Here is a 23,892-nt window from a genome sequence, read left to right as displayed (position 1 = left end):
AAACAGTACTGCCAACAATAACCGTAATCTGTCCCAGCCCCCAAGCAGCCTGTTCCCAGAAGTGTATTGGACGCGGTAAAGGTGGAGAGAAAGGGGGGCGGGTATCGTCATCCGTGCTTAAACGCCCAATGCTTTGCCGTAAGGAATGAGCGCTTTCATCAGGCTTCGCCGTTCAAGGCGGCTTAAAAGGGTAAAAATTCGAAAATCATAGTAAAATAATCATTATCGTTTTTGTTTCGTAAAGGACCGTCGTGAAGAAGGAGGTGATGATGATCCCAGGCCAGGTGTGTGAATGGCGAGAGAGAGTGAAGAGTATACACGCAAACCTTTAGGCAAAGAAGGCGGCGAGCATAGAGAGAAGAGTGGCGGCGAGGGTGAAGGATGCGGCGGAGCGGGAGGCGGCGCCAGTGGGGATGGCTGACGGGCCCGGGGTAGGTGAGCCCGGGGTGGGTATAATGGGAGGAGGCCCAGGGGTCTCCCCCGTCGTGGGAACACCGGTTGGGGAGGGAGACCCATCAACTGCAGTGGTATTGGATTCAGTAGGTGCAGATTCAGCAGATGCAGATCCAGACGGAAACTCATCCACCCTTGAAGAAAGAGCGGTGGGTGTCGGAGCCATAGAAGACGGATCCGAAGCAGACGGACTTGTAGAAGATGGGTCCGAAGGAGACGAATCTGTCGCAGACGGGCCCGAAGGGGACAGCTCTGTAGAAGACGGAGCCGTAGAAGAAGAAGCCACACTGGACTCACCCTCGCTAGTGGTCGGCAGAGCATTCGTAGCCTCTTCTGTTGATGTCGGCTCATGGAGGCTCTCAGTGGAAGGCGGCTCTGACGTAGGCTCTGTCGTAGGCTCTGTCGTAGACTCTGTCGTAGACTCTGTCATAGGCTCTGTCGTAGGCTTTGTCGTAGGCTTTGTCGTAGGCTCTGTCGTAGGCTCCTCGGGTTCAGTGGTGGTAGTTATAGGCTCAAAGGTGCCAGAGTTGGTCCCACCCTGAGATGTGGTGCTCACATCAGGCGGCGACGTAATAGCACTGTCCGGGGCTGTCGCTGATGTCTCTGTAGGTTTCGTATTGTGTCCTTTGCAGAAATTGAGATACTGGTCGAACACTGGCGCGAGCTCTTCGCGAATGGTGTTAGGTGTCCCTGGATCAGACTTTTCGATGCACTCTTCGCAAGCCTCGTAATATTGCATAAAGTCACTTCCAGGTTTGCACAGAGAATCCAATTTTCCATTATTGATTGCAAGGTTTTTGGCGTTTTCACAGTTGTCGAAACAAACGCTCGCGGGGATATCTCGCTTTGAAAGCTTGCGTCGGAGCACCTCTTTGTACGGTTCGGGCTCCGCGGAGCTTGTTTGGGGCCCCCAGTTTCCCGTGGTGATTGTGTACGTCGTTCCATGCTTGACCTTTTCGTAGGTTTCGTACTCGAAAATATCATAAGACAGTCCAAAGATCTCGGGGTTTAGGTTGAAATAGCCGTACTGAGGGGGGAAGTAACCCGTCTCGTTCTCCGGCCACTGGATGATTGAAAATGGCGGTGCGTCGATGCAATGTTCGGGTTGGCAAAGAAAGTCTGCACTAGGAGGCTCAGGCCAGAAGTTGCAGCCCGCAGGTTTCGGGGGGTTGCAGACCTTGCCTGGCTTGCATCCGAAGGTCAGATCGGAGTTGGGATCCAAAGGCTCCGAGTTGCCGGTTGGAGCAGCAGGGCAGAGAGTGACTTCAAAGGCAGGCGTAACTGTCACAGATGCAGTTACCGTCACGGGCGGTGGTGTTACAGTCTTGGTGATGGAGTCGGTGGTATAAGATACAACAGGAATACTGGTGGTAAAGGTGCTGACGGTGGTCTCATACACAGTCGTCCACACGGTTGTGCCAGAAGTCACAGTGACAGGGATCTCGGACGTAATGGTAGCCGTCGTGACTGATGTCGTCGTCTGCCAGACTGTGGTGGGTACAGGAGTCGGAGTCGGAATCGTGGTGGGCACCGTCTTGGTAGTTGTTGTTGGCTGAAGGACAGTGGACAGTGCTGTTGTTGTAGTTGTGACCCATTCAGTAGTCGTGATAGTGCCGCAGACAGGAGTAGGGTCAGGATGGCCGCAGCACTCTGCCTCTACATCATCTGCGGGCCGTGTGGCCTTATAAAAGGTTGTCTCGGCGGTGGGTGTTTCGTCCTGGCACCTGTCTCGAGTCAGCACGATCGGGATTCAGGTGCAAATCATCCAAGGAATATCTCTACTTACTCTATCACAGTTGTCGTCGTCACGGGGTAGGACTAATTCGATCTGTCAGGAGGGTGTGGGTTTGAAATTTGCTCAGTTCGCGAGACTTACCGTCTCAAAAGTAGTAGTAGTCGTACTGACCACGTACTCGGTGGTCCACTCAACATCGGTGGTGAGGATGATTTCTGTTTCCGTCTCCGTCTCCGTTTCAGTTTCCGTGCATGTCGTCGTCTCCGTGAATGTTGTGTTGAAATAAGTCTGCAATATTTGGTCAATGATAGAAGCTGGGGATAGGTCGGATATTACATACAGTCTCTATGACAAAGACAGTGCAGTGAAGACTACAGGATGGGGAGGGTTCTCCGTAGGTGGGCTCAGGCTCCCCGTAGGTAGGGTCAGGCACAGGTTCCCCGTAGGTAGGGTCAGGCACAGGCGAAGCACTATACTCCTGCGCCAGAGTGCTTGTCGCGAATGCACCCAAGGCGCAGAGGGCCCACGTTCGGCGCATGTTGACGATTGTGCGTGTTTATCAAGCGAGTGAGTGAAGCCGAGGGCGTAACCACCAATTGAGTGAGCGTCCAATGGATCCCAAGGAGCGTATTCAGTTCTGGATGCTATGTCAACATCATGAAGCAAGAAGAGAGTATATAGGCAACATTGGGGTGGCGATGGAGGGCGCACATACCTGGCCGAAGATACTCCTGGGAAATTACAATTTCACCGGCTGAGGAGAACTTCCCTATGTGTTTGATAAATCGAGAACCTCGAGAGAGCAATCAGCACCGGGAGGCCCAAGCTCTCTGAATGTGTGTCTATTGACAAGCCACCAGAGAGACCGTTGAGATGCGCCACGCAAGGACCAGGTGTAATCACGCTGATATTGAGCCTATTGTCACTTTCCGAGTCCTCGGGAGACAATGGAACGAGCCACCCAGCGATGTCGACAGTCGTCAAGATGGGCGCGGCCGGAGACGAGCTTCGAACTTGGAGTTTGGAGAGAAGGCACAAGGAAAACAAGAATGCAGGCACAACCACGAGATGAGGGGAGCTTGGGTAGCTCCAGACTAAAAGGTCATGTATTGGGGTGGAGCTCTCTGCATAGCAACCACTGACCAGGCCCGCATTGCGGGCAGTTCTAGTAAGAATCACGGCATGGGCTCATCATCAAAGACCCATGCCGGGCCGAACGGTGCGCCAGGATACAACCCTAGGGCCATGTTGGTTGTCACCGGAATGGGCAAAACTATCGGGGCGTAAAAAGTACTCGTACATACGTAGCAAGTAGGACTGAGGGCGACAAAGCAAGGCCGCGGCCAACAAGGATGTTGCTGGGAGTTGTGGACGACCCGCATCTTGACCCAAAGTGAGGATATACGAAGTTCCATCCGTCCCTCGTACCTGCCAACGTCGAGGCTGATGCCAGCCTATGGGAGGTAACCATAGGTCTCACGAGCGGCACAAACTCAGCCTTCCAGAGGCTGAGGGTGAGGGGTAAGCGAAGAGACGGGGAGCAGAGAACGAATGGAGGCGCGGTGTTAGGGCTGAGTTGGGCGAGTTTGGCAGGGCCCGAGGCGGGGACCTGATGCCAAGAGCCGGTGATATCTTGAGCCGGCGAGCGGCGTGTGTTCCTGCTGTTGGTGGACGACGGGCTGCCGGTCAGCCACGATCAGAAGCGGGGCGGCCGCCAGGGGTCGACGGGTCTTCCGCGCAGATGCAAAGGCGATTGGTGGAAGCGTTGGGTGACCCCAGGCTGCAGCAATGCAGCATAACAAAGTGCAGTGTGCGAGGTGGTGACTCGTGAGCCGGCTTCGACACACAACAGAGGCCCCTCCGTTCAACTGTCAGCCGGGGCAACGTGACGCTCGTCAAGTCCGTATCGGCATCAGAGCCGCAAGCTGAAAGAGGAGAGAGGTTGCCTCGATAAAGTTCCAACCCCAGGTCCATCTCCAAGAGAACTAATACGGTAGGGCTGAGGTCGGCAGATAATGTGGAAACCCGAGACTACTACTCCGTACTAGCCGTAAAGAGGTGGAAGTCGGTGTTTTTCGTCAAAGAAGGCTCTCGCCAGAAATTCTGCTGATGCCGCAACGAAATTGAGCAAGGCCGATGAGGGTGGAGGTGGGATTGAATTGGGGTCTCGGCCGTTGTTCCTCCCTCAATGTGGTGAGGACCTTGAGGACGAGGTTGGTTAAGCGTACAGGTACGCCATTGGTAGCCTTCTGGACTTGGTCTCCACCTAGAAGCTTGGCATTTTACATGGGACTACGGAGTAGGTGCAACCGTGCAAGCCACCAAGATATCCGTAAAGGTTCCCCGCAGGTGCGACTTCCGTGTGAGGGACTGAGGGTCCGAGGGTCCTGGGGTTTGGGTCTTAGAAGGCACCAGGGCACCTGCTTTACCTCTTTACGCCCGCACCAGAGCCATCACTGGATCTCGGCGCATTCGACGCATCTGGGAGATCTCATCACCCAATTCTCCCTATTTTCTATCCGTAAGTGTACACACACCACATGCTGCGTGACTTTCTGGCCAAACCACAACCCGCAGGCGACGGGAGGGCGGCGTCCTTGGGCCCGCTCTAAGCTGCATCTCACCTGCAGCCCACTGCGGCTGGCACCTCGTTGTTGGGCCACCGCCGGAGACTGGCCCGCCCTGGCTGACCTAGTTTCTGCTGACTTCGGCTTGGACCTTGGGTGCCAACACATCCCCAGTGCTTTTGCACTCGCATGCAGCCGCGGCGACGATCCCTATCTGGGCTTGCCATCACCGGAGGAGCGTCATCATTGCCATACCATTTGATATTTATCACTCCCCAGCTATCGAGCTCCCACTTCGATCAGTTTCTCCCCGAAGAGCTCAATGGCCCAGTCTCAAAGCCGGATATGGCTGTGATACAAGCAGCTTGGATAAGAGCGACTCCCGCACGCAGATACGAGAGGTGATGTTATTGACACCACAATGAGGCTCAATGTGCACCCCAATCTCGCCCACTGCACAGAATGCTAAGCCCGCTCACTTTGGCCTAGCTGGAGCTTGGATCGCTCGGAGGTGCTTGACAACACCCCATCGATCGAAAAGCCTTTCCCAAGAGAGACAACAATGCGGTGCTGTGGTATTGTTGGCATTTTACCCTACGCTCGATGCTTCTACCAAGTGCGGAGTACGGGTACACCGTTGCAACTGCACCATCCTGGTTCGTGCATTGGACATCCATGCCCAGAGGCCTGAACTCGTACGAGGAGTATTACTCGTGGTCGCACTTTGTTGTCCATATCGGCACCGAGGTCACCGCAGCTTAGCGGAACTGTCCAGAGTCAGCCGTAGCCATGGACTTGCTTGCCTCCACGATCCCATTGAGAAATCGCGAACAACTTGTCGCTGCGATCTGACAGCTGACAGCCATGGGCGCGAGCCCGGAGGCCTGGGAAGACGGCCCATTGCATCCGCTGCAGGTGAGTATCCCTCGCATGATGATGTCCCTCCTCGGGCACTACCCAAGTGGGGTGAAATGTAATGTACTTGGTGCATGCGGTGGTGTCTTTGATGGTGGTCAGAGTCCCTTTCCCACCTTCGCAAGACTCCGCCAGCCAGCCGTACTATCATGCGTACCTGCCTAGGTTTCTGATGCTTTGCCCGCCCCTCTTCTGGTGCCCTGATGACCTGACCGGGACTTCTGTGGCTTTCTTTCTTCCGAGTCCCAAATGTTCCCGCGTACCAAGCCTCACAGTGGCCGTTTTGACACCCGACAGTTCTAGTGTTGGTGCGTCGCTGAGGATTTGTTCGGCGCTCTGGCATGAGACTGGCCCTTTCTCAATTATTGACAGTTCAAGAGCCTTAATATCACCCTTCATTCGACGCCACCCCATACTTGCTAGGGTGCTCGGCCTTCAATATACGTCGCCCTCGTAACCGCTTGTCCGGTCTCGTATCAATCACTCTGGCCGGGCGCGCTAGATTGTTGGTTTCTCTCGAGATCAAATCATCCGCCACCTCAGCTAAGTTGCATGCGACAACATGCCAAGTTGAGTCGCCTCGAGTTTTGAAAGCCATTCCGCAAAAATTAACGGCTCCACGATGCGCTTTCATCAGTTCATTTGGTCTGCTTATGCGGCCAGCGCCAGTGCCCAGTATGTTGGTTGGCAGGATGAGCAGGTCAATACCAGTATCTGTTCTTGGTACCAACCAAGAGGTGATATTTTCTCAGTTCGTATCATCTCTAGCAGCCACAGCTAACACTGGTCAAGCCGCCTTGATCCGTGACACGGTTTATCTCGATGGCGGCACCGTGTATTGGACACCAGGCCTGTCCAACGGGGTGTATGGTTCGCCCGAGAGTTGGGGTTTGTTCAAAAACGTGAACCAGTTTCCAATATGAACTAACGGATGCCCGCACAGGTAATCCTCGAGGGGTCATCTTCAGTTACAATCTGAGCAACCCTTTTGACGCCGACACCAACGTCACCAAGCTACTCATCGAAAATACCATTTCCAAAGCCATTGGCGGTGAAGGGAATGCCAATGGCGCCGCACCCAACTTTATAGATGGGGGTATGCTTGCTAACGATGCTGAATTTTACATGTATGGAGGCGCCCTTTTTCGCAATGGAGATCTTTACGACGACCCCGATGCAGACTATGTGCTGGGATACCGAATTTATTCGTATGGGCCCGAAAAGCCTGCCTTCGATCGTGGATTCGACCCAAATTCCCTTCCTGACGGCGTCAACCGATACGTAGCATACGGAGCTGCCGTCAGCGCACCCTCAGAAAACAAAGCATGGTACTTCTCGGGAATGAAATCTGAGAGCGGGGGAGATATCTACTCCGCCGATTGGAAAAATAGGACCCATGCGCCGCGAAACATGTCTAACACCATGATCGAGCTGGACATGGAGAGTCAAATTTACGAAAAATGGAGTGAGAAAGAACTACCCAAGGCTGTTAAAGGCCGAGCCAATGCTGAGGTTGTGTGGGTCCCCGTCGGTAAACAGGGTATTCTTGTCGTCCTTGGAGGAGTGGTATACCCAGAGTGGGCAGGATACGGGCATGAGTCGGAAAATAAAGATGCAAACGTACGTGATGGTTTATCTCGAGACAGCGCTTCGTTAGATGCTAACAACTTGGCAGAAGAAAGAGAGTCCGGTATTTATGCGTAAAATCGACATATACGACATCGAGAATGAAAAGTGGTACAGCCAAGAGACTGAAGACGGCCCGACAGAGACCCGATCAAGGGGTTGTGCTGTTGTCGCCCCGGCCTCCGACTATTCGAGCTTCAATATCTACTACTACGGTGGAAATGATGGCCTCAACCATCTCGACCCATTCTCCGACGATGTCTGGGTCCTCTCTCTGCCTTCGTTCACATGGACGCTTCTAAACAAGGGAAATCCGCTACACGCAAGGGCAGGCCACAAGTGCTTCATGCCATACCCTGATCAGATGATGGCATTTGGAGGAGATGTAGATTTGGCCGGAAGAGGAAAGCGATGCCTCAAGGATGGCCCAATTGTCAACTTCAACCTCACTAGTGGAGAATGGATGGATTCATACCATCCTGATCGCCACAGCAAGTACGGTGTCCCTGACAAGGTTCGCGAAGTCATCGGTGGCCACGCTTCTGGCGGCGCCACGCTCACTACGCCTTCTCCTTCCGGTTGGGCGACAGATGCGCTCGAGGATATCTTCTCCAGCTCCTACGACATGGACAAGATCACGACCTGGGGTCCCTACAAAGCTGAAGAGACGGAGTCCAACCGGCCAGATCTTCCCAATAACGAAGATGATGGCGGCAGTGGTGGTGGATCCGGACTTCCCTCATGGGTTGCCCCCGTGTTAGGAGTCGTCTTGGGTTTGATGGTTGTGACCGCCGCTATTGTTGTCTTCTGTTTGTGGCGGCGTCGCAAGATCATCAAGAACCGCTCCAGCGACTACGGAACCGAAGATTCTGGTAACAGAATCATATCCTGGATTAGGGGTCAACCTACAGAGAAGGCGGTGACCATACCAGACGACACCACTATGAGCCCCGAAATAGGAGAGGCCAAGACCGTAGAGAGGGCGCCATCCGCAATATCCCCGCCACCGCCTGTTGTTGCACACCATGAAATGGGCGGGACCCCCATTGCAGAGCTTGACGGTAACATTGGACTTCAATTGTTCAACACGTACTTTGGCTAACTAGAAGATACAGATACATCGCCCCCCATTGAGTTGTCCGATACAGGCCTGAGCCCCATTGATATTATTCAGAAGCATTCGCGCCACGGGAACGACAAGGAGCCCTCCACACCTTTTTCATTCCGCTCCGGAGCGACCAGCGACTACCAAAGCACCGTCTCACGCGGGTCTATGGCAGCGGCTGGTCATTCGCGGGACGTTAGTGACGCTCGTCCTGACTCACCTTCGTTGCCCAACGCACCCGAGCCAGGGCAGAGCCACGGGCAGATTCAGTCACTCTCAGAAACTCTGGCCGGGACAAGTGAGGAGAGGTCATCATCGAGGCAAAGTATGTCGGACCAGGCGGCGCCCGTATCACCGCCGACAGCTGGAGATTACCCCGGTGAAGACTACCTCTCGGCTAGATCGACCATGGTGAGCCCGCTGCGGCGAAGTGTCTTTCATGAGAATGAAGAGGATTTAGGAAGGCAATAATCTTGATTTTTCAAACTTGTTTACGGCAAAATAATGCGGGCACCTCTTTTGGTGGATAACTTGGATACATATTCGGGCGTTGTCCAGGGATAATGTTTGTGCTTGGGCATCATTTGAAAGACGGACTGAGCGTGAGGATTTCCTCGATATATCGTATGTTAAAAGCGTCAATTTGGTATCCTAAACTTCGACAATCTCATCCTCCTCGTCAATCTCCGTGACTCTCTCACCCGTCCCCGGCTCCTCCTCCTCGCGCATAATTACCTGGACCAGGCGGTCGCACGCCTCCTTGACCTGCTCATCTGGCACGCGTGCGTGCGTCTCGCGGACGATGGGGTACACCTTGATTTGCCTCATCAGGTCCCGCCCCTCGCGCGTCGTCGTCAACAGCAGGAGGGTCTCGAGGTGCGTGACGATAATGGTCTCGTCGCTGTCGCGCTTCTTGTCGGGCGGCAGCAGCTGCAGGTCCGGCAGCATGTCCATGGTCTCGTCGACGTCGTACTCCTCGCTTCCCATGATTGGCAGCAGCACGTAGGGCAAGATGTTGACAGCGTCTTCGGCGAGGAGGGCCGGGTGGGAGGGCACCTCGAAGGCGACGTTCTTGATGGTGCTGGCGACGCCCTTGCGGCGGATGTTGGACTTGTGCTCGGTAAAGACCTTAAGCTTGGAGAGCGGCACAACGCCGTCGTAGGGCTGCGGCTTCAGGAAGTACTGGCGCACCTCGGCGTGCTTGGCCAGGTCGGCGAAGACGTAGGCCAGGTAGTCGAAGTTGGCGTGCTTGTTGTAGGCGCCGTCCTGACCCCGGACAAAGAGGTCCATGAGCTGGTTGAGGATCAACTCATCCGAGGAGAGGCCCTCAGGCGCGGGCTGCGCCCTCTTGAGGACGGACTTGAGGGAGTCCGACTTGACCAAGTTGGCGAGAAGCATAGCCAGCAGATTGGCGTTGGGCTCCTCGGGATGCTAGGATATAGTCAGAACCAAAGGATGAAGCGCAGTGCTAAGATACGGGGCGTCACTCACGACTATATGTTTGAAAAGAACTTCGAGAAACTGGTCATCTGTAGCCAAGTTCTCGAGGACGGCGCTGTCGCCAGACAGGTTGACCAGGATGGTGAGGACATGTTCTGCTATTTTCTAAACCCCGTCTCAGCATATCCTTATTCCAAGTTAACCGTAGTCGTATATAAGGTAGCTTACAGGATGATCCTTAACCAAGAGCTTGAGATTCTTTATGGGCGTGAACTGGTCGGCCTTGAAGATGCTGGGCTCTTCTGTCGAGTACGGCACCAAATTTTCAAGGGCGAGCTTGCGGATCTGGGGATTGGGGTTGGCAATGAAGCCCACAAGCTGTCAAGCTGTCAGAGGATGGCACACGTATTCGGGAGGGAGGCGCACCTCTTCCAGTTGGGTCGCCATTGTTGCTGCGAGACTATGTCATGAAAGTTACAGAGTGAGTGTCGAGTGTTGCAGCGAGGACGATGGAGGGGCAGCTAGGTGATAGTGGGGTTGAAGGGTCTGACCAAAGTGGGCTGCACAGCGTCATAGTAGGAGGCCCAAACCGGAACAGGAGAGTCGAGACACCAGGTCCACGACCATTGTTACGAGGGGAAAAGAAACATCCAATTGTTCAAAGATCCCAAAATGATGAATCCGTCCAAGACGTGGTGGTTTTACCTCCAATTTCCCAGGGGGTATGGTTAACCGACCGTCAAGTGGTTGTGCTTGTGAGTTGTGGGCAGCTAATGGGCTAGCACGTTCACATATTTATATCCCTAGATAAAAAATCAACACATCTGGGACCTAGGACTATATTTAGATGACTCTATATGTATATCAATCTCTGGGCTAAAGAAGAAAAGTTGGGTGTCGTCAAGTTCCAGCCAGGTGAAAACGGAAAGCGGTGAGTCGCTCTGCTGGTATGCCGCTAAACCCTTCACGGAAAGAGGGGTGGCAGATCGATAACACAAATTTTTGAAATTCTGCCCACATGCCACCACAAGTTCGGCTCCGACCAGTCTGCTCTGCGCCTCAACCGCCTCAACCACCAGACGTCCCATTGAGCCGCTCAAAATGCCCAAGGCCACAACTCCCGCGGTCGCCCGTCAAGGGCGTCGCCATAACCCCCTAGAAGATGACATTGTCGCGACCGGAATCCTCCGCTCCAAGCCCGGCAAGCGCAGATCCAAGGACGATGCCGCCAACGACGGTGACAACTTTGTCGACTCGAAAGCTTCCAAGAACATCCTGCGGATAGGCCGCCAGCTCGAAGAGGAGGAGGACTCTGAGCGCCCCAAGCCGGCCCCGCCCGCTGCCGACAGCTTTGGCTACGACTCCAGGTTCGGTGACGACGCTGACGAGCCCGAGAAGCTGTACGGCGACGACGACGAGGCGTGGGGCGATGAGGATGAGGAGGTCGAGGAGATCGAAGTTGATCCCGAGGACTTGGACACGTACAAGAAATTCCTTCCCGATGAGGAGGACGACCTTTTAAAGCACGGTTGGGATCGCCGGCCCACTGGGGACGAGGAGCAGGGAGAGTCGGTCAACCTTGCCGACTTGATCCTGCAGAAGATTGCAGCCCACGAGGCTGGCGAATCGCGAGGGGCCGCCGGGCCGCCGGACGATGACTTTGAGCTCCCTCCCAAGGTCGTTGAAGCTTACACCAAGTAAGGCAGATGTTGAATCCAGGTGAAGAGCCTCCGTCGGCTAACGTGTTGCAGAATCGGCCAGATCCTCTCCCGGTACAAGTCCGGCCCGCTGCCCAAGCCCTTCAAGATCCTCCCCACCGTCCCTCACTGGGAAGACATCCTCTTTGTTACCAGGCCCGAGACTTGGACGCCAAACGCCTGCTACCAGGCCACGAGGATATTCGTCTCCAGCAAGCCCGCCGTCGTCCAGCGCTTCCTTGAGATGGTTGTCCTGGAGCGGGTACGCGAGGACATCTACGATAACAAGAAACTCAATGTCCATCTCTTCAACTGCCTCAAGAAGGGTCTTTACAAGCCAGCCGCCTTCTTCAAGGGCTTCCTATTTCCTCTCGTCGGAAGCGGCACCTGCACCCTGCGCGAGGCCCATATCGTCTCTGCGGTTCTAGCGAGAGTCTCGATCCCTGTCCTGCACTCCGCTGCGGCTCTCAAGGGACTCTGCGACATTGCCGCCGAGGAAGCATCGCAAGGCACCGAGGGTGGCGGCGCCACCAACATCTTCATCAAGACGCTGCTGGAAAAGAAGTACGCGCTGCCATACCAGGTCATCGACGCTCTAGTCTTCCACTTCCTGCGGTTCCGAAGCGTGGATCCCGCCTCGGTCCAGAGCGGCGACGCCATGGCTGGCATCTCGCAGCAGGGCGATGCAAAGATGAAGCTTCCCGTGATCTGGCACCAGAGTCTGCTGGCGTTTGCGCAGCGTTACAAGGGAGACATCACAGAGGACCAGCGCGAGTCATTGCTCGATCTGCTTCTAACCCACGGCCACTCGGCCATTGGGCCCGAGGTGCGGAGGGAGCTCCTCGCCGGTCGTGGTCGGGGCATCCCCATGGAGTCTCAGGAGGCGGCGCTGGACGGAGACGACACCATGATGATGGACTAATGAGGATCTGCTGGGTGAGGCAATGCGGATGGGGCTCTGGGACGCGAAACGACATGACGCGCGGCGTTTGTGGTGTTCATTGGATGGGGATTCCAAGTATTTCGACTGATTCGAGACAAGGATCTAACCGAGTCTACTACTAGTACTAGGAGGCTCTATCTATATATCTGATTCCGTTTTCGCTTGCCTTTTGGGACCCATCTGTGATTCCCGCTCAAACCTACAACACAGGTATTCGTATTATTGTCCCTCAGTGCCGAAGTGAAGAACAGTCATCAAGGGCGGGGTTGCATTAGAACAAAGGACACCCTAACAAGTGGTAACGATAGAAGGAAAGCCTCTGCATGGAATACCTGGTCGCGTCTTTGTTTATTGTTCTGTATATTCTATATCCACAGACTAGAAACGCCTCAATGCCCTACTATGGGTACTCCTTGCGAAGTTTGTTGATAGCGTCAACCATCTGTGCCCCCGATGCAAACCCAGCGTAGCCAAGACGCTCGCCCCAGCTGACTCCTATGGACAGAGCGCCCCAAATCCACCGGTTGCCGTCCTTATCGTACTCCCAGTGCGGCCCCCCAGACTGCCCACCAGCCGTATCCGTGTCCGTAGAGAAGGGGCCGGTCGGATCGCACCCAAGGCTCCGCTCCGAGAGTACCGTGATGTCCATCATGCGATAGGGCCGGCCACCGTTTTCCAGGTCACCGGGGTACCCCATGTGATAGAAAAGCGGCTTGTCGAACTTGCTGGGGTCGGGCGTCTTGACGCCAAAGTAGCCGAGCTCGTCGCCGAGTTTCTTGTCGAGGATCAAGACGGCCCAGTCCGCCTTGGTATTGCACGGAGAGCCCTTCTCCTGGCCCTCGGAGGTCAAAGCCGCCACAACCCGGCCGCGGCCAAAACGTGCTCCATCATCGTATCCGGGGGCAAAGCTGCCGCCGACGGGATCACCTGGGATGCAATGACGGGCGGTCAGGACGTGCCGGGGTCCCACGAGAGCTCCCGAGCAAAAGATATTGTTCTCCCACTGCAGTCTTCCGACCGAGTGGTAGGGATAGACGCCTATATTCCAGTACTTCCGATCGTCCCCAGCACCAAAAATGAAACGCCTGAGCAGCTTCTTGGCCACAGGTTCGGGAGGCTCAAAGGGGGTGGCAACAGCACTGGTGTCGTTGGCGAACTGGTCCTCGGACCAGCGCATGATTTCGGGAAGAATGGCCTTTTCACTCGTGTCGAGGGCACTAGGGCCACCCCGATAGTTCTCGTCGAAGCCGACAGAACCATCAATGATAGGGTTCGAAGGAGTTACCTCGATTTCGATGGGGCTAGCCAGCGCCCTAGAGCAGCTAAGAATGGCCGCAGCCATGAAAGTAATAAAATATACCATGGTGAAAGAGTTGTATGGCCTTCCTAAGGGCACGAAAAGAACGGCGACAGTAAAGAGCGTGCGTAGAAAAGGATGCAAGGGGAGGACCGAGAGCAACAGGGAAAGGAACGGAGACGAAAAGAATACGAACAACTGCTGGGTTGATGGCAGACTTGTCCAGACCAGCTGTTCCAGCCGCCTTTGTAGATGAGTGAGCACTGTGAGTCAAGGCAGATGAGTGAGAACATGGATCGTGGAGGGGGGAGGAGAGGTGATCCGTGCATGGATATACCATCGCTTCAGCCGCTATACATCATGGGAGGGTCTCGTATTAGTTGGGTCCTGTTAAAGATTGTGTCCCTGAGGCGCCCGGGTGGTCGCTCTCCGGGCCGCACCCAAGCTTACTTGGTAGCTCAAGCCCGCCATGAAACAGCACGGATCCCAATGAAAACAGGCAGAGAGAACAGCGGGATGCCCAGTAAAACAATGTTGTTTGGCAGTGAAAGGGTAGGAATATGATCTCAGCAAAGGCAACTCTGCATTGAGTCATTGTTCTTGAGTGCAGTGAATCAAGGTCAACCATGACCACGTTGGCTCGAGTTAGGCTGGAATCCCAGCAGGCCATATTGCAAGGCCTCCTCGGTCTTGTCGATCAAGGATCCTATGCCCGATCCAGGTTATCGGTGCTGACATGGCAGGTAGAGAAAGAATGGCGAGATCTAGGACGGAGGTCCAGCCAGGCTCTGTGTTGCTTTCGTTGAAGCCCCGCCAATCATTGGTGTGGCGGCTACACAGTGGTCAAAGTGGTGTAGAATGCTTGGCCGAGGACCCTGCAGGCGCTTAACGAGACGCAGGCGAGACTCTGCATCGCTGCGGTAGTATCAAGTACTGGACCGCATTGGATCTCGCCTATGGTCCGTGAAACTATTCATGTCTTCTTATGCCCCTGGGCACATCAAGGCCCAAAGGCTGGTTGGCCCATGTTTCTCCTCGACGCTCTCGATGTGAAGCTTGGCAAAGAGCTGATGCCTCCCGATGGCTTCATCGGGGATTCTCGACTGCCATGATTGTGGCTGCCTTGCAGTGAATAATATCTCACAAAAAGCACATGTTAGAGTCGTATCGATTAGCAGGACTCGATGATGCATGAAGCCAAGTGTGTGGTATGAATCCCGGGTGGTGAAGGGGGTCAAAGTCCATTAAAGCCTGGCGCGTTCAATTGGCGTTTATTTTAACGCGTCTGCAGGGCGGCCGACGCGCTACAGGTACAACACAGTGCACAAGTACCTTCCATCGCAGGCACCACCCTCCTCACTCCGCCAGCAGTACTCCATACATGCTGCCCTCAAGATTCCATCATTGATTCTTGGCCTCATCTTTTAAACCACAGCCGTCCACAAACTTCGACCGGACGAACTCAAGCTGACACGACGCTTCGGTCCCCCTTAAAGCCACAGCCGCTCACAAACTTCTGCTGGACGAACTCAACTTGGGCCGACACTTCGGTCTGCCCGTTGAAGCCACAACCTTTCAGAAACTTGGCTCAGATCAATTTGACTCGACCAAACGCTTCGGTTTACCGCCGAGTCAACCCCATCCCATGACGGCCACCGACGAGAACGATGCCACTCCCAACGGTCACAAGCGCAGTCAGTCTCGACCCGACGACCATCCTACAGCCACGCCCACCCCGACCAAGAAGCGCAAACTCAGTGCCACCGCTAAACAGTCCCCTTCCGCCCCCAGAACGTTGGGCGCCATAAGCTCAGCCATATCTAGCGTATTTGGCTACGGACGGCAACCGCAAGCCTCTACCAATGGAGCAGCGCCTCCCTCTGGTACCCAATCCCCCGCCGGATCCCCCAGCAAGCCTCGCCCTGCCATCAAGTTGGCAGCGTTGAGGGGTACGATATGGGATAACTCTGAGAAGCCCCGACTGGCTGCCTCCACAAACACCACCCCCAAATCCGCCAATTTGAAGGCAAAGGGAACCCCTAGCGGAAGCGCCGCGAAGCAAAGGACGCCACGAGGAGCTTCCGTCAACGACTCACCCTCCAAGCCCCGATCGGTCGGTCGCCCGAAAAGCACGAGCTTCATCCAACACCTCGATGATGATCAAAACGACGAGTTAGCAGAGGACCAATCTGGCGCCGAGCAGGCGGGTACCCCCTCAGCACAGAGACAGCTTCCAGCCAAGCGACTATGGGGCTCCACGGCACCGTCACCAAAGCCGAGGGGGATCCTGACGCCCTCCAAGAACAGGGGCCAGACACCAAAGAGCGTCAAGTTTGACGGGCAACTTGATGGGGAGCTGCACTTTGAGGATCTACCCAAAAGCAGGAAAACGCCGACGCCCAGAAAGACAAAGGAGAAGGAGCCGGTCGACGAAATCGTGTGTGGGATATGTTCGAAGCCCCATTCGAAGCCGCCGAACCAGATCATCTTGTGCGATAACTGTGACTATGCGGTTCATCAGGAGTGCTACGGCATAACTGAGATTCCAGAGGGAGATTGGCTATGCAAGTCATGCTCCCAGGAAGACGTACTTGTCAACACGCCAAAAAAGGACACAGCATCCCTACCGGACGCCCCCGCGAAGGCCGCCGACATACCGGATATACCCAACCTCGATCAGCATCTACGATCCCTCCAGAGGGTTTTGCTAGACCGTTGCACTGGTCGACGGCGTATCGACATGTTTGGGCTCCACGAGGTGGAGGAGAAGGCTCGACAAATGATTGAGCAAACGGTTGTGGCTGGAGAAGGAAACTCTATGCTATTGATTGGCGCCAGGGGCAGTGGCAAGACAACTGTGAGTATCTCCCTCCCGAGCTGCTCAATGGAAGCACTAACGACATGGGTAGCTGTTGGAGAATATAATTTCCGATGTATCAAAGACATCACGGCAGGACTTTCACGTTGTACGACTGAATGGATTTATTCACACTGATGATAAGCTGGCGCTGAAGGAGATTTGGCGCCAACTGGGCAAGGAGATGGATGTTGAGGACGACCTCGTCAATAGGGTGAGCCATGATACTTACGAGCCTGGCGTAGGAGCACCCCCGGCTGATACAAGCAGACCAACTACGCGGACACAATGGCCTCTCTGTTAGCCCTCCTATCGCACCCGTCCGAGATCCTAGGCACCGATGAGGGAGTGACGTCGCAGTCCATCATTTTCATCATTGACGAATTCGATATGTTTGCCGCTCATCCACGGCAAACCCTACTGTACAATCTATTCGATGTCGCCCAGTCCCGCAAAGCACCTATCGCTGTTCTAGGCTGCACGACGCGGCTGAGTGTTGTTGAAATGCTGGAGAAAAGAGTCAAGAGTCGGTTCAGCCATCGATATGTGTACCTGACGCTGCCCAGGTCGCTACCGGCGTATTGGCAGGTGTGCAAGCAGGGGCTTGTTGTCGAGAGAAAGGACGCAGAGAAGGAGGGCATCGACACCAACCTGGAGGGCTACGGGGAATTCCACAAGTATTGGAATTCCAAAATCGATGTGAGTTTTGCACGTACTCTCATGCTGGTCGACATGGCTGACATGTTCCAGGAGCTCTACAAACAGCGCCCGTTCCAAGAGCTGCTACAGTACCACTACTACACCACCAAGTCGGCTGCAGCGTTCTTCAGCGAGTGGATCCTACCACTGTCAACCCTATCGTCATTAGACATGAAATTGGGTGCCCCCTCGATAGCGTCTGAGGCAACGTCCCTGACACCGCCAGACTCGCGGATGCATCTCCTATCGACGCTATCTGACCTGGATCTGGGATTGCTCATTGCCGCGGCCCGCCTGGACATTGTGGCGCATACGGATACAGTCAACTTCGCCATGGCATACGACGAGTACAGCTCGTTGGTGGGTAGGCAGAGAGTGCAATCGTCCGCGTCGGGGATGCTGGCCGTGGGCGGCGGTGTCCGGGTCTGGAGTCGCGGGGTCGCGGCCATCGCATGGGAGAGGCTCATCTCGCTGGGCCTTCTCGTGCCCTCGGGGATCGGAGGCGGGAAGGGCATAGGCCATGGTGGTCTGGAGGGTAGGATGTGGAAGGTAGATGTTGCGCTGGAGGAGATACCCCTTGCAGTGAAGCTCAGCGCCGTGCTGGCCAGGTGGTGCAAGGAGATCTGAGGATCGAGCATTAATTGCCTATCATATCCATACTGGCCATGAATGCACTTGATCGGCCGTTCATCCGAGGAGGTGCTATCTAAATAAAATAATGTCCTCATGATAGATAAGTACTAGTACGACGGTTTAGGCACCATAGATTGTATAGACATGGAGATTTGTTATAGTCCCAGTAAATTTACCTACCTTTAAGGTATACTAATTATAACCCAAATTAGAATCACGGTTTAGGAGCATGTTAGTAATTGGAACGGCCCCTATCTGGTGGCTGATTGCTCGTGTTGCTTTACGAGGCGTTGAAGGAACGCTACCCTAAAGTCTATCATGTCATGCTATCTCCTCTTTGCTACTTCTTCATTCAATCGAGAAATGGCCGGGGGGCGTGAAACACAATGGTCTCCGTCCTAAATATAATACCCAATTGAAGACCCCGGTCTCTACCCTATATCCCTATCCCAAGTTGAAGTAGGGCAACCCGGGCGGTGAAGCGCTGAGCATGGACGTCATTTCTTGCTCTCGGCCAACCCCTACATGCTGACTGCTGATCACTGCATCCTTTGTCGCTGTCCGCCTCCAATACTAGAAAGCCTGTCGAGCATTCATCTTCCATCTCCTCCGCCAGATGTAGATGCACACGACACCATGTTGAAACGCACGACCTTCACCTCCATCACGCCGCTGCCCGAGGGCATGTCGCGCGAGACGGCCGTCGCCTTCCTCCACAACCACCTCGAGATGATCGACCTCAACCCGCTCGTCAACAGGCGCCACCCCATCCCAGCCCCCGACCACGCCGAGCCCGAGGAGCGCTCCTGCACCTGGTACTCTATCACCGACCGCCTCTACTACGTCCCCGGGCTCGCCACCGGCGACGTTGACTACACTTGCGCATTCCACAACCTCCCCCTGGGCCTCCAGACGCACTGCTACGCGCCCATGGGCGTCGACATCCGCGACAAGTGGACCATCGGCGGCATCCTGCCCGGCGAGCCCCCGCAGCCGCAGGAGCTGGGGCTGGGCGCCCCCTCGTCCGGGCTGTACCTGCGCGAGGACGTCGACTTCCGTTGCAACATCGTCATGGCCGGCTTCGTCAAGCGCACCATCAAGAAGGCCCACACGACCCTCTCGGACAACATGGCCGCGAGGATGCGCCTGCTGGGCGAGGGGGTGGACGCGCCCGAGGTCATGGCGGTGGCCAAGGGAGATCACGCCCTCCAGCACAGCAACAAGCGGGCGCTGTTTGCGTCGGGCGGCGCGGACCAGGGTCAGCCGTACCAGGTCCCGGGGCTGTATGAGGCGCCAGGGGCGGAGCTGTACGAGGCTCCAGGTTCGGAGCCGGCAGAACCGCGTGGAGCAGCGGCGGTATCGCAAGGGCAGTCATGACGAATGCTGGGGGAATTTGGTCGAAAAGACGGTTGGTTGGTTGGTTAGTCACCGAGCAACAAGCATCAAAGGCATCATAGCAGCGAGACGGGGACGTTATACCCATGTGTGGAAGGTTTAAGAATTTTGAATTATGGAAATATCTATGCACCGAGAACCAGAGCCATCTATCCGAACAACTGCGATCATGCTCTTTTTTATTCCTTCTCCGAAGAACCCCATTAGCTATTAGTATTTAGGCCGTATCAACCGTTCGACAAAAAAACACCCCCTTTTCTTGGGCGGCGGCTATTTATAGCGCCAGCAGACCGAACGCGGCGGCAGCGGCCAGCGCGGCGGTGCCATACTGGTGGCTGCCCTCGGCTCCGCCCGTCACAGGTGGCGGCTGCTCGTGATTCTCCCCAGGATTCTCCCCAGGGTTCTCCCCGGGAACGTGGGTAGGCTCGGCGCCGGGCTGGCCGGGCTGGCCGGAGTGACCGGGCCGGCCGGAATGGCTGGGAGGAGCAGGAGGTCCGTGGTGGCTCGGAGCGCTGGTTGGGACGGCAGTGGCTGTGGGGAGGCAGGTGAAGCAGGGCTTTTTCTGACTGTCAGTACTGGCTTTTCCTGGAGTAGTTTGGGGATATCCAGGCCGGACTCACCTCGACGATGGTGCAGGGGCATTCGGTGATGGTCAGGGTGGTGGGCACCTCGACCTCGTAGGTGTGGCCGCCGAGCTCAAAGGTGGTGGGCTCAGGGCAGTAGGTGGTGTACTCGTCGACGACCTTGGTAGTGGTGACGGTCTCGTTGCCGTGGCGTGCGTGTGGCAAGGCGTGGTAGGGAACCGGGGCCACGTAGGCGGTGGCCAGACTGGTGAGGCCGGCGAGGACGAGGATATTGTTGGCAAACATGGTGACGATTGGGTATTGGTACCTGTAGTGTCTGAGTATCTCGAGCGAGTTGCTTGGTCAAAGGGACAAAATAGGGAGCGTATGAGGCGACTGGCTAATAGGTGGATGATGTGCGTTGATTCCAAGATTGGTAGTCCTCTATAGTCCGGAGCACCGCCTTTTATGCCTCGTCCAGGTCGTTGTCTCCGGCCCATCAACATCTCATGGAATCAAAACAGCCGGAAGCGAAACCCAGCCTCGGGATTCTTCACCTCGGGGAGGGACCAGGCCAATCGCTGTCCCGCCCTTGAGTGGCCGTTGCTGGGGAGGTCGGTTTGCGTCCATTCCACTCGCAGATTCAAAGCGTGCCAGTCACTCACTGTCAGTTGCCAGCCCCCCAGCGCAAATGCTGGGGCAACCAGATCCCACATTCCCTCACATTCCCACATGCACCAGGTTCGTCTCGGTGTCATTTCGATATTCTTCGTGTTGGGGCTGGTGACGCCTTCTATGTACGTAACGTACATGCTGCCGCACATTAACCACGGCTTCTAGTCCCAGCCTTTGTCTCATCGCCCCCCTCCTAGCCCAAGATGCACCCCAGCTTCATGCCATTGGCTCTCTCGATGCCGGAATCGCCCCAGTCCAATGCCGCTCAGGGACAGCGCTTGTGTCCATCGTCCGCTCCAAATGCATCCCACATGCTCGGGTCTAGTCGTCTGCCAAGTCCCTTCGCCCCCGGTATTACTTTGGGAAGTGTGAAGAAATCATCAGGTGACCGCTCTCCTCTATGCCAAGCCTATCCGCCTTAAAACGCCCTTTCCCCTCCGTTTTTGTTTTCCAAGAACCGATGACGGTGAAACGCAGTATGAAAACTGCCAAATCCAGAGCAAAGTAATGCCAAACACCACGGGCTAACAGCGAGCGTGAGGCTGTCTGGAAGAAAAAGGGGCCGTGCCAAAAATGAGTAACGGTAGAAGAAGTGGAGAAAAATGGAATAAATGGAAATAGTTAAGAAGAAGAAGAATGACAAATAAAAGAAAACACCAATGATGCAACATGATATGATGGATGGAGGGGAATCTATTTAGCGTCCGTTATCATCGTGCCGGCAGTGGCCGTGGCACGATCGCAAGGCGGGGGGACTGCGATCGTGCACCACCGCGGGTTGAGAACTTGTAGAATTGAGATTGGCCTGGTGCAGGCCCGCTGTCGTCATGACTCGTGAAGCCAAGCAAGCCGCGCAGCCACATGGCGTCGTGGGGGTCGTTTCGCCACCCGCCACAGGGTCGCGCCAACATCATCAGCCTAGCCAGTGTAGCCAAGGTAGGCCAAGGTAGGCTGGAGTTTAATTTCGGTTCGACCGGCTCTGGCTTCGCTCCGGAACACGGCCGACGTTTTCAAACTCGTAGTTGCGCAGCTGCTGCTCATACTTGGGGCTGCGAAGAAACTTGGGTACCGAGTCCTGGACACGTTCATTAGTACAGGGGAAAAAGCCAATACTATTGCATGGGTTGGGTAAACTTACGCTGGCCATGAGCTTGAACACGGCGTTCTGGGCATCCTCAAACAGAGAAGTCACCTCCTGAAGCGTGTCGATCATGGTCACGTCCTGGCCAACAGCCTTGGTCATCCTGGTTGCCAGGTTGTTGCGGAGCTGATGGTCGATGTTGAGCTCGCAAGGCGAGCCCGGCGCCAGGAAGGCGTTATAGATGCCGTAGGCCTGTGCCATAATCTCCTTGACGCTATCAAGTGATGTGGCATTGGGGTTCTTCTGGGCGAGACGAATAGCCGTCTTGCACGAGCGCACAAACTCATCCACATCCTTGTAGAACGACAGGTTCTCTTCGCAGTGCGTTTCGCGCAGGTTCTCACGGAAGAGCAGGCGGAGCGCGGGGTCGTTCAGGATCTTGTCCAGACGCTGGGTGTTGGAGTCTCGGGTGATGCCGTTGCGCTGCGAAGTGACGCCACCTTCGCTCTCCGATTGTCGGCCACGGCCGTTGCCGCTGAGGACATCCTTCCCGTGCTGCGTGATCTGGTAGATGGCGTACTTGGTAGGCTGGAACAGGCTGCAGCCTGGGTTTTGAGACATGAAGGCACGGTCTTGTGCCACGGGTTCCATCAGATCGTACTCGACAAATAGGGTCGCGACCTCAATCGTCTCCCGGCGGTCGACGATAGTCGAGCAGTCCATGAGCCAGTCCGAGGCCGCCTTACCTGTGAGGGTCTCACGGTAGGTCTTGCCATTCACCTTGCGCTCAGCAGCCATCTTGACACCCGTCAAACCGTCGCGGTAGTCGTGCAACGAGTCTGAGTCGGCAGCGTTGACGCTCGACTTGACATTTCGACCCTCGGCGCCAGCGAATCTGCGGAAGATGACGTCGATTGTGCTCCGGTCGTGGAGGAGCTTGTCCGACTGCAAATCTCGCTCCAATATCACGAGATGGGTCGAGTGCATCGCGGAAAGTTCTGCGACCTGCTTCTGCTGGATGCCGTTTCTCGAGCAGAATCTATCCAGCACGGTGACACCCTTGGGCGTGAGCTGCCACACCGAACCCTTCATGTTGTATACCTGCTGGTATTTCCCATCAGCGCTCTCGATGAAGCGGGCCTCGAGGAACCGCTGGCAGATCGACCGCGCCATGTCCTTTGCCATAGAGAACGTGGTTGTGGTCGTCGTGGTAACGATTCGCGATGGGTCTTTGGGATCCGGCATCCGATTGGACTGGGAGAACTTGAGGGAACCGAGGTTGTTAATCGCATCTTCAGACAGGAACGTGTAATCGACCTTGGTCAGCCGCACTCTGTGTGCCGATAAAGGCAGAAGGCTGACAAGGAGTGTAGAGAAAAGGTCATTAAAATCCTGCACATGGGCATGTTAGCCAATTCAGCTCCGAATGTTCTCGGTAAACTGCTGGGGTATCCAAGAGACCCCACCAGGGGGGAGGGGGTTTGGTGTGCGCTGTCTGTCCCCGTGGGCTCTCGACCTGGCGGACGGGGCCAATTTGAAGTCAAATATTTCTGCACGTACCTTAGTAAAGGGACGTTCATCGTCCGTCATGCGCAGTAAGCGCGACGAAGTCTGATGCATCTTGCTGTCGCGGGGAGACACCTTGATGGGGGGCGGGGTGTTCGGGTCTGTCTCGGAATATGGCTGGGACAGTGGCACCTTGCCCAAAGCGGGGGACAGAGACGGTTTGGCGTCCACGGCAGGCCCTGAGAGAGATTGATTTGACGAGCTCCTGAAAATTGACCTCCTTGCTGGGCTGGAAGGCTCGGTGTTGGGAGGAGAACCCGGGGCGAGGGACAGCCGAGCCAGCGAGTTGCGGGGTCGAACGGCGGGCTCTGAGGTGTTGGTGAGGCGGTTCTGAGTCTTTAGAGCCGCGGCGGCGAGAGAGAAAATGCCACTTGATGACGAACGCTGCTGGACTCTGGGCAGTGAGTTCGTCGAAGGCGAGCTCGAGTGGTGGCGGAAGAAGTGAGGCGGAGGAGGGGCGGCTCCAGAGGCGAGGTCGTCGAGAGTCGAGCGGTCCGAGACGGAGGATCGTGCCGTAGAAGGTGGAAGGTTAGAGTCGGCCGACGAGACAGGTGCTGCTGATGAGAGGGAAGTCGATTGAGGCCCAGGTGGATCCAGAGACAGTGGTGATTCGGGGATCGAAGGTCGTCGAGACACGGCGGCCAT

General features: G+C 55.6%; 9 protein-coding genes across 9 annotated transcripts; 4 read left to right on the top strand and 5 right to left on the bottom strand.

Annotated features, from left to right (window-relative positions):
- Window positions 1–328: 328 nt before the first annotated feature.
- On the bottom strand, window positions 329–2,726 carry ACO1O0_003065 (uncharacterized protein; the record flags this gene model as incomplete). Its single annotated transcript, XM_083192525.1, has 5 exons — window positions 329–417; window positions 751–2,170; window positions 2,240–2,281; window positions 2,330–2,476; window positions 2,529–2,726. 5 exons carry the CDS (start codon window positions 2,724–2,726, stop codon window positions 329–331), a joined length of 1,896 nt encoding a protein of 631 aa, XP_083051582.1.
- Window positions 2,727–6,292: 3,566 nt separating this feature from the next.
- On the top strand, window positions 6,293–8,398 carry ACO1O0_003064 (Kelch repeat-containing protein; the record flags this gene model as incomplete). The annotated part of the gene is made up of 4 exons (XM_083192524.1): window positions 6,293–6,407; window positions 6,463–6,558; window positions 6,614–7,290; window positions 7,346–8,398. 4 exons carry the CDS (start codon window positions 6,293–6,295, stop codon window positions 8,396–8,398), a joined length of 1,941 nt encoding a protein of 646 aa, XP_083051581.1.
- Window positions 8,399–9,052: 654 nt separating this feature from the next.
- On the bottom strand, window positions 9,053–10,288 carry HGH1 (the record flags this gene model as incomplete). Its single annotated transcript, XM_083192523.1, has 4 exons — window positions 9,053–9,832; window positions 9,893–10,006; window positions 10,070–10,219; window positions 10,268–10,288. 4 exons carry the CDS (start codon window positions 10,286–10,288, stop codon window positions 9,053–9,055), a joined length of 1,065 nt encoding a protein of 354 aa, XP_083051580.1.
- A 654-nt stretch (window positions 10,289–10,942) lies between these two features.
- On the top strand, window positions 10,943–12,460 carry ENP1 (snoRNA-binding rRNA-processing protein ENP1; the record flags this gene model as incomplete). Its single annotated transcript, XM_083192522.1, has 2 exons — window positions 10,943–11,538; window positions 11,593–12,460. 2 exons carry the CDS (start codon window positions 10,943–10,945, stop codon window positions 12,458–12,460), a joined length of 1,464 nt encoding a protein of 487 aa, XP_083051579.1.
- Window positions 12,461–12,881: 421 nt separating this feature from the next.
- Window positions 12,882–13,823, bottom strand: ACO1O0_003061 (trypsin-like serine peptidase; the record flags this gene model as incomplete). The annotated part of the gene is made up of 1 exon (XM_083192521.1): window positions 12,882–13,823. The coding sequence occupies one exon, from the start codon at window positions 13,821–13,823 to the stop codon at window positions 12,882–12,884; it is 942 nt and encodes a 313-aa protein (XP_083051578.1).
- Window positions 13,824–15,423: 1,600 nt separating this feature from the next.
- ORC4 (origin recognition complex subunit 4 C-terminus-domain-containing protein) lies at window positions 15,424–17,961 on the top strand (the record flags this gene model as incomplete). The annotated part of the gene is made up of 3 exons (XM_083192520.1): window positions 15,424–16,635; window positions 16,688–16,849; window positions 16,906–17,961. 3 exons carry the CDS (start codon window positions 15,424–15,426, stop codon window positions 17,959–17,961), a joined length of 2,430 nt encoding a protein of 809 aa, XP_083051577.1.
- A 642-nt stretch (window positions 17,962–18,603) lies between these two features.
- On the top strand, window positions 18,604–19,344 carry ACO1O0_003059 (uncharacterized protein; the record flags this gene model as incomplete). Its single annotated transcript, XM_083192519.1, has 1 exon — window positions 18,604–19,344. The coding sequence occupies one exon, from the start codon at window positions 18,604–18,606 to the stop codon at window positions 19,342–19,344; it is 741 nt and encodes a 246-aa protein (XP_083051576.1).
- A 292-nt stretch (window positions 19,345–19,636) lies between these two features.
- Window positions 19,637–20,231, bottom strand: ACO1O0_003058 (uncharacterized protein; the record flags this gene model as incomplete). The annotated part of the gene is made up of 2 exons (XM_083192518.1): window positions 19,637–19,918; window positions 19,983–20,231. 2 exons carry the CDS (start codon window positions 20,229–20,231, stop codon window positions 19,637–19,639), a joined length of 531 nt encoding a protein of 176 aa, XP_083051575.1.
- Window positions 20,232–21,558: 1,327 nt separating this feature from the next.
- ACO1O0_003057 (regulator of G protein signaling domain-containing protein) lies at window positions 21,559–23,892 on the bottom strand (the record flags this gene model as incomplete). The annotated part of the gene is made up of 3 exons (XM_083192517.1): window positions 21,559–21,675; window positions 21,739–23,073; window positions 23,242–23,892. The coding sequence occupies 3 exons, from the start codon at window positions 23,890–23,892 to the stop codon at window positions 21,559–21,561; spliced, it is 2,103 nt and encodes a 700-aa protein (XP_083051574.1).

This window comes from Amphichorda felina (assembly GCF_050947745.1).
Source record: "Amphichorda felina strain 45539 chromosome Unknown scaffold_3, whole genome shotgun sequence".
Lineage (NCBI taxonomy): Eukaryota > Fungi > Ascomycota > Sordariomycetes > Hypocreales > Bionectriaceae > Amphichorda > Amphichorda felina.
Note: the sequence above shows the minus strand (reverse complement) of the source record. Positions and strands in the feature narration are given on the sequence as shown.